The sequence below is a fragment of the Penaeus vannamei genome, chromosome 4 (assembly GCF_042767895.1).
Source record: "Penaeus vannamei isolate JL-2024 chromosome 4, ASM4276789v1, whole genome shotgun sequence".
Lineage (NCBI taxonomy): Eukaryota > Metazoa > Arthropoda > Malacostraca > Decapoda > Penaeidae > Penaeus > Penaeus vannamei.
Genome location: NC_091552.1, coordinates 14,198,813 through 14,208,812, shown reverse-complemented (window position 1 = coordinate 14,208,812; position 10,000 = coordinate 14,198,813). Strand labels below are relative to the sequence as shown.

The 10,000-nt window shown below is 34.0% G+C and overlaps 1 protein-coding gene across 2 annotated transcripts in view; it reads left to right on the top strand.

Annotated features, from left to right (window-relative positions):
• Positions 1-10,000, top strand: part of LOC113821225 (sedoheptulokinase) — a 45,726-nt gene that overhangs the window by 32,036 nt on the left and 3,690 nt on the right. For both annotated transcript variants that reach the window (XM_070120726.1, XM_070120727.1), the window contains 3 exons: positions 339-436; positions 7,526-7,700; positions 7,869-8,064. In XM_070120726.1, coding sequence (XP_069976827.1) covers positions 339-436; positions 7,526-7,700; positions 7,869-8,064 — 469 coding nt within the window. The remainder of the gene's footprint in view (positions 1-338; positions 437-7,525; positions 7,701-7,868; positions 8,065-10,000) is intronic.

The window sequence follows — 10,000 nt, the reverse complement described above, 5'->3', positions numbered from 1 at the left end:
AGGATACATAGCCCTATACTTTGGATGATGCAATATTCTAAGCAGTCAGCCTTCAGCAATTCTTTATCAACATAGCAGAAAGGCAAAATTAATATGTGGCAGTATCATTGCACAGGAAATATAAAAGACCACATTACTTTAACTATTTCACAACCATTGGGATGTCTTTCTGTTGAATTTTTCTATTCCCCTCCATATATGTCTCATTATAGCATTTGTTTATGGTGAAGTAAAAATATATTGTCATAAGTTTTGCTGTATATTCTGGGAAGCATTTCATACTTAGATTTTCCACTATATTGGTTTTAGTGCATATTATATTATTTTATCTGTTTTAGGTGATCTTCAGTGTTCAGTTCTACCACTGTTGTCTGGAAATGATGTAGCTGTAATTAATATATCAACATCAGCCCAGCTCTGCTTCAGGATGTCAGAGGTAAAGCCATTTATTTATTTATTTTTAAAGATTATATTTCAGGTGTAGGTGTTTGCTTGCTCCCTTTCCCTTAGTTGTTCATCTTTTTAGACAAAAGTTCGGTTGCAAGACAGGAGACACATTAGGGGTAAAAAAATAATTATATAGGTTCATGGATAGGTAACATGAGCCCATAAAAATGGAAGCCTTGACATTGAACTATGTCACATAATGGGATGTTTACTCAAGTTTTATTGTTTTGTGATAATATAGAAACAGGTGATATACAGCAGAGCAAGTTTAAATGGAATCCCATCAGTTTGACTTTGACAATTTTGGTGATCCAACAGTAGGCATAGAAGCCATATGAAAATTTTGGTGATTCAACAGTAGGCATAGAAGCCATAAATGCCTATATTTTACAAAGACAAAGAAAATAGGAAATTGAAAGAATAAATTAATGAGAGAGAGAGGGAGAGGGAGATGGAGAGGGAGGGAGGGAGAGAGAGAGGGAGAGAGAGAGAGGGGGGGAGGAAGAGAGGGAGAGAGTGAGAGGGAGAGGGAGGATGAGAAGATAGAGAGAATGAATGAATAAGGAGATTGAATGAATGAGAGGGAGAAAAACAGGAAAAATAGTGAGTGAATAGATATATGAGGCATATAGAAATAGGAAGAGTCAATGAATAATGCATCACCTGTGGTATGAAATTGTATGCTTATCCTGTGGTTGAAGAAACAGAAATGATGCTGATGACCATGCCTCATACTTGAGAAGTTGTGGAAGAGACAGTGATCCAGCGCTCACTGGTCCAGGACTATCAGCAACTGGAGGTTCAATGTATCAGCCCATTGATTTTTTTCTCCCTACAAGATAGATTCAGAGAGATGGATGCAACACACTTTTGTAAAGGTAAAGGGTATTTCAGAATCCTTTCAGGAGGCCTGATAAACTACCTAAGGTTCCCTGATATTAAAAAGATGTCTGGGCAACACTATTCACATGCCAGACACAAATATATGAGAGTTTTAGGATTTTAAATCATCAGGAGCATGGATGATCATTGACTCCTTCCCACTCACCAGCATAGTAGAGTTGTTTTCACTCAATAGACATTCCTTTGTTGCATGAATTTAAGATCTTAGTAGGTTCTCCAATTCATTTTGAGGCAGGCTGAGAGTACAAGAGCCCAGAGTACCTTACAGCACCAGTACCAAATGGTCAGAGGTGGGAAGTTCAGCATGTAAAAGTGAAGACTGTTGGGTATTTTGCACCCAGAGTGTCCCTTTATCATTCCAAATGTAGATAGATGTCTTTTAGTTCGAAACATGCCAAGTAAGCTCTGCAACAGACTATTGAATTCACCTTCAGCAGTGACACCATATTGTTAGAGTTGAGGCTGAATGAAGACATTGACCCAAGTGGCATTAAAGACAAGCCAAAATCATTGTCTCTTTCTTTAGCACCTCAGAGATGGTGTTGAAATTCAACTTCTCCCAGGTTTCTTTCATGTCAAAGCCTAGCCTCTCTGACATGACTCCTGCTAGCCTATGTGATGGCCAAATAGGCCATAGAGCACAGTGATATGCATCACAATGACCACTATATGAGGACATTCTCTACTGATTAGTTGTCTATGATGTTGAAGTCACCATTGATATATATTTGTTGCCCTCTGGTGCCAAATGAGATGAAACAATAAGTTAACATGTAGGAATATGCCCATATAATATTGAAGAATCCCTTGAACACTGAAGATGTTTTGGATAGTTATGTTTCAGCTGGACAACCACTGGTTGAGGTACTTCTTAAAATAAAGAATTCATATTTTCCCTACATGGGACATGAGGGAATGTGTTGTTCTTAGAGGGTTTAAGCAATTTGACTTGAGATTCAACTTGTTTTTCCTGTGTCTTTCAAGGGAATTGTCTAGACTGTAGCATCAAGTTCAAGAATCTAAACAGGATCTAGGAAATCTTCTGGAACACTAATCTTGGATTAAACTGTAATGATATTAACTCCACAAGTATCCACTATGATAGACAGAACATTTCCAGCTTGGTCACTTGGTCTGCTGCTATGATGCCCTAGTAGGTAAGTGGAGGGATGAGGAGAAAACTTCCTGTGAGTCAGGAGCATATAGGTAGACTATCATTGTCACCTGCTTTGAGTTAAGAGGTCACTGCAGACTGCAGAGAGGCTGAGGAGATCCCAGCAATGCAGTAGGCAGAGCTGCCATTGCGCTACACATGTTGGCCACTAACAGTAGATTTTGGTTATAGAAAGCAGTGGATAGCCCCGCAATTACTAAATTGCCAACATAGTACAAGTGGAAGAAGCTCCAGGAGAAAGCCCCTCACTTGCTGCAGTGTGGATGTCTACAGTGCCAGTAGGGATTAAAATATTCTGTTTATCCTTTTATATACTGAGGCCTCTTGTATCATCCTACATGGGCAGCCTCTGACCTAAGACCTCAACTCCCAATCATAGGAGCCAATTACTTGCCAGTCTGTACAGGGATAACTTGGAAGGGGATGACAGCCACACATCCTCTGGAGGTGGCTAAGACAGAGGCCAGTCACACTAATAATCTAGTGGAGCCAATGAATGACAGTACTGCTTTCACAGGGTTAACCATCATCAAGGACATTCAGATGCGGACTATTCCTAGGTGATGAAGAAGTGCTGTGATCAGGGGAAGGTTATCTATGGGATGGTAAGGATACTGGATAAGATGCAAATGGCACCTGGTGTTTTGAATTTTTTTTCTTTGTTTCTAAAATTTCTCAACAATTTCATAGCTGGTGTTGTAGATAATATACCAGTATTTTGAATAGGTTTCATTTACTTAGGTGGAAGTAGTTTGCAAAAAATGTTCAAAACTTCAGCTGTCAGCAACTATAGGCATGGCTTCTTATTTTATCTTCAGTAACTCTGCCATAAGTTTGCATGGTAGTCAATGAATTATATGTTCTTTTTATTTGTCATTTTATATTGTATGAATATATATATATATATATATATATATATATATATATATATATATACATATATATATATATTTATATATATATATATATTTATTTATTTACATATATAGATATAGATATAGATATTGTATATGTATATGTATATATATATATATATATATATATATATATATATATATATATATATAAATGTTTATATATATATATGTATATATATTATATATGTATATAATATATATGTATTTATTATATATGTGTATATTATATATGTATATATTATATATGTATATATATTATATATGTATATATAATATTTATGCATATATTATATATTTATATATATATTATATATATGATATGTATATATATATATATATATATATAAATATATATATATTGTATATGTATATATATATATATATATATATATATATATATATATATATTATATATATATATATTATATATATATATTGTATATATATATATATATATATATATATATATATATATATATATGTATATCCAGCTCTCTATCTATATCTATCTATCTATATCTATATCTATATCTATCTATCTATCTATCTATCTATCTATATATATATATATATCTATATCTATATATATATATATATTATATTTTATATATATATATATATATTATATATATATATATATATATATATTTATATATATATACATATTCAGTATATATATATATATATATATATATATATATATATATATATATATATATATATATTATATATATATATATTATGTATATATATATATATATATGTATGTATATATATTATATATGTTTATATATGTTATATATGTATATATATTATATATATATACATATATATATACATATATATATATATATATATATATATATATATATATATATATATATATATATATATATATATATATATATATATATATATAATGTATGTGTAGTGTGGACAGGGTTTAAAAAATGTTGCTCTTGCATTAGGCATGATCCTCTTTCATAATTAAGAATATGACTGGTTGACATGCAATGTGTGTTGCTGTGCATAACTCAGAGTGTGTGTTCAGTTTGTCAGATCATTTCTCTGAATGAAGATGTTCAACATTACAATCTGCAATTATTTTTTAAAAGTTACTTTAGAGGGGATATTGAGAGACGGTAAGCCTGGACTTCAGTCAGATGTTTTGATATTAAGTCTTCATTATTTCTTTGTTTTTCTAGTAGACTGAATTATTTTTTATGTTATTTTCTTCTCTTTCCTATTTTTGAGGATTTCTTCTTTGTTGGATGTTATCATTTAATAATATTTTGCAATTGAATACTGCTGCTTGAAGAGGTTTGATACTCCAAGCATGTTAGAAAACAACTCTGAAAAGGCATTGCTTCATATGGTAAGTCATTTAGAGAAACAAAAAAATCAGATGATTCCAATTTGTAAAAGTACTGTATGGAGTTTACATATGTTTAATCTGTCAGTATTTGAATATATGTTAATGAAAAGTAATGAAACACTTGTAATATTTATTTAAATTATATGATATGATTCAATATTATTTATTTTATATCATACATTGTATTTTCACAACCTGTAGTGTGAGATAACAAACATGCATTTTAGAATAGTTTGGTAAAGTTATCCAGTATTTTATGATACAATCCCAAAAAGCACTTTGTACCAAGTAGCCTGCCAGTCACAGACAATATCGGGATTAATCCCAGTTCTCTCTACTTCACATTTGTTAATGTACTCACCTTGAACATTTGGTCAACAGACTTGCAAACTATGTTAGGTGCAGGCTGTTAGTTAAAAAAGAAGAGGGGAATGAGATGGAGATAGAGAAATTGGGAGAGAGTTATCCATCATTACAAACTGTGCCTCAACTATAAATCATGTAAAAACAGTCATTCTAATGCTCATGTATATCATATAATCTAATATAAAACTTTGCTGATAAGCATAATAGAAATTATATATGATTTATGACATTTACATTATTCATGATTGCATGACTGCAAAAGTCTCATATCAATGGTAACTCCATGATCTTGGTGTTGGACATCATATTTTGTGTGTGTGTGTGTGTGTGTGTGTGTGTGTGTGTGTGTGTGTGTGTGTGTGTGTGTGTGTGTGTGTGTGTGTGTGTGTGTGTGTGTGTGTGTGTGTGTGTGTGTGTGTATGTGTGTGTGTGTATGTATGCATGTGTGTGTGTGTGTGTGTGTGTGTGTGTGTGTGTGTGTGTGTGTGTGTGTGTGTGTGTGTGTGTGTGTGTGTGTGTGTGTGTGTGTGTGTGTGTGAGAGAGAGAGAGAGAGAGAGAGAGAGAGAGTGAGAGAGAGAGAGAGAGAGAGAGAGAGAGAGAGAGAGAGAGAGAGAGAGAATCAACTGACACACTATGTGCAACAGTTACTTTCCCTATAAAAAACAGTGAAGACATAATGTGTGTAGTTATGATATTATCTCTAGATTCATCCTCAGTATGATGATGGGGTGCCATTAATTACTCTTGGTATCATCAGTCTCTTACATTATCCTGGCTATGGTTTCTCATGCCTCTAATGTTGTAACCAGGTGTTTTATTAATACAGGTTTGTCTATCAGTTGTCCTTATCCAATTATAAGAGATAAGATACATGCCATGCATTACCTTTGCTGTTGTGGTCTTATTTCCTAATTATATGCCACTTCATTTCCTTATTCTTTGGGACTGATTTCATATATTCATATTTTCTTGGGATTTCTGAAATCTTTTATTCATGCCTTTCTCTTTCAGTTTTTTTTTATATCCTGTTTGCCCCAACCCCTGTTGGATGATTCAGGCACAAGTTTTTCACTTTATGTGACATATATTATGTGGTGCCCTGTGTGAGTTTTCCTGGGGGCAGATATATCACTATGTTCAGTTTGATCCACTGACATTTTCTTTGCTCCCCTCTATTTTGGGTATGTCAGTCCTTTTCGTCATGCCTCAAGGACAGAGAATAAGGAATATGGTGGATGGAATAAAAATGTCTCTTGTTTCTAGAGGTGTGCCACATGTATCTCCCTTTCTTCACATTGCTTTGGATCTAACTTTTAATTTCAGAGTTAAACAAGTGCGGGAACAAGAGAGGTGTGAGATGAGCAGGAGTTTTGAGTGGATTAATTTTCTCCACCATTGCAAGGATGACTCATTACACAGTTTCAACTACATAATGATTCAAGGATTTGAATTTGAATGTAACCATTCCAGTCATTTGAATGTGCACCAGATTTTTACATTAGATCCCTACAGATACTCCTTAGTATATAAGATCTTTTGTGAAGAATATTGGGGTTTACAGTTGGTTTTTATCTGGGAAGGTCTAGTTATCTAAGGAGGACAAGTTGGGAGAACTTAAAATTTGATTGATTGGCAGTGGGTATATATACTTTCCACGGTAGTTTTTATGTGAATTTTATTGAACTCATGGCTCCACAAGTGCTCAGCTACCAAGGAGTCAATTATTAGCTTTGCTAACTTTATGATTATTATGAGGTTATTAACAATATTATCAAAAGATAAAAAAGAATCACTGAAGATTGAGATAAAGGGTAAACAGGTGAGAAAGGTAGCTCTAGTAATTGACTCTGTGGTTGCTAACTGGTTATGGAACCAACTTGCTAATAAAATTAGCAAACTAAAATCATAATTGGCATTGCATTTATGTCATGACATACTATATATTGGGTCCATGCATTGGCCCTAATTTCTTTTTAAGATATTTCATAATTTTATGCTATTGTATTTATGTTTGAATATTTTAGCTTTCCCCACCTTTTTTATTTCAAATTCTTCAGAAAAAATCATGGTTTGTTTTTATATTATCAAAATACTTTTTCACTCTCTCTGAAAGTCCAATACCATGTTGCTTCTTCACATGTTGATAAATATTAGGGCTTAGTCAACCTCCAATATATATTTTGATGGGAATCACACAGACTTTTGTAAGTGAAGACTTTTTTATTATAGTAAACAAAAACTAAGGAGAGGTAGACAGGAAGTTCAGTAAAAATGGAAAGAAAATTACACTTCTTTGATTGCCTTTGGTTTTAATCTTGTGTTTTTTTTTGTTTTTTTTTCAGGACTTTGTGCCACCAGATCAACCTCCCAGCAGCTCACAGCCAGTCGAGTATTTCCCTTTCTTTGACAACACATACTTGGCTGTAGCAGCATCTTTAAATGGTGGCAATGTCCTGGCAGCATTTGTGAGAACTGTGCAGCAGTGGAGTCTTGAATTAGGTTTCCAAGTTCCACAGTGTAAGTGAGTTTTCATATTATAAAAGAGGAAATGAGATGAAATGTAAAAGAAACAAAGTTATAGATAGACTAGATACATAAATACTTTACATTTTGAAAAAGTCAAAAATAGATTATAAGTGCTTTAGAAATTAGATTGATTCTTTATGCCATTTTTATCATTTACAGCAAAGATTTGGCAGAGAATTCTAGCCCTTGGTGCAGAGCCTCAGAGCCAGTCTTCACTTGTAGTTGAACCTACAATATTTGGGGAGCGTCATTCACCACAAGAGAATGCTATGGTGTCTAATATAGATTTAGGAAACATATCACTAGGAAAAGTAACAAGAGGACTGTGCAAAGGAATTATCACAAACATACACAGGTAAGTCACTAGTTTTTTGAGAATTTATGCACAAACACCATACAGGAGCAGTGAAAATTCTGTTGATAATACTTATGTACCTACATGCGTTATTGTTTTCATGGCTTCTCTGCCCTTGACAGCAGTGTGGTCTTCAGTTGCATATTCTATTGGCTTTTCCAGCTTGACCAATAATTCTCTAGGCCTCTCTACAACCCATACTTGATTCCAAAGTGACATAGTTTGCCTTCTTAAGAATCTCATTATGTGTAAATTTATTAATTTATTGTTATAGTGATTCATTTTGGTCAATACCTCGTTATTATCTACTCCGGATTGAATAACCTGTTATCATCGCCAGGTTATTCAAAGGGGACTTTGCTTGCCAGAGACCATCTTTATGATGTGACAGCTGAATTTAAACCTCAATATAAAGATAGACCTTGTTAAAAACTGGCCATCCTCCATTGAACTCACTCCCATATACTCCATATCTTGGGTGTGGACTTGCAGTTAGTGATTCAGGGTGCATCTCAATAAAGAAATTAAGGACTTCACCATACCTGATGAGTGCAGCAAGCAGCTTTTGTTTTACTGGAAGAGGCTGATACAAATGCCAGTCACTGAAAACTTATTGCTGGCCTGATATGTGATTCCATGGCTTAGTGTCATTTATCAGGTGATTGGGTGGTCATTAATCTCCTATATTAAAGGAGATTTTGATTAGTGGGAAACTTAACCCCTCAGATCCAGGTCACAGGGATGGCTCTTCATTAAAAAAACTTGGCCAAGGGGTGGATGATGATAATGCTTCAGCATGGAAAATTTTGGCTGGGGGCCTGGGTAACGGCAATGTCTCACCATAGGAAACTACTGTTGAGGGGTTGGGGAAGGGACTCCTGCAATATTTCCATCAGTAAACAAGGGTGATGTATCATACGTGAGCTATGCCTTAGAGAATGCTGGAGGGAGGACACTGTGTCTGTGTGCAGGAACTTAGTCCATACGTTCTGCTACCTGTGGTAGAGGCTGCATCATGGAAAGTTGAATAAAACAAAATTATATAAAAAGGAATAGGACAATATTGCTTATTGTTACTGCTCTTACACAGAGGGGAGATAATATGGAGTACACTCAATGAAAACAGTCCATTATGTTCTTGATATAGCATGATGAATGACAAATATAGACCTGGGAAAATGCCATTACAGCAAAAATGTGTGTTCAGGATAAGAGCAAATAGCTCTGCAAAGTGGAGGTAAGGAATTGATACCAAACATGATTGTTCTTTGTCGGCTGGGGCTTCAAGCCGCACACCTGGGAGAGTTCCTAATTAAGTAAACATGATACCCTGATTTTCATCCAAATGCCAAAGCAAGGCACCCAGGTCCAACAGGTTATTTACAAATGCTGCACAGTTAGAACAATTTAAAAAAATGTTAGGGCAACATTGTAGGAGTGGTGTAGTGCTGGGGTAGTCATAGAAGAGTAGTGTAGTGTAGAAGCTTGGGAAGTGTTCAGGATCAGTAGATGGATTTATTATGCAAGTAAAGTCATTCAGAATAGTCATATTAGCAATCTTTACAACTATTTGATGACACAGAATTATATTTTATGTAGAAAACACCTACTACTTTTGTAGTGTTTTCTCATATTATGGTATATCTTTTTTCACATAAAAAAAATCATATGGCAAACTCAGAAAGGGATATACAAAGTAAGATCATGAACCCAGCATCACTAGGGATGTCATGTATGTAAATGCCATGCCTGCTGTGATATTAATTTATTGATTGTGTTTGCAGGTACATGGTTTCATTGATTCTTAGTCCTAGCTATTTACCATTTTTCTTGATTTGGGAAATATTCTTCCTTACTTTTTATTGTTATTAGTATTGTTAATAACTTCATGATAGTTATAATGTCAATATCAATGATAAAAGTTTCAATATTAATA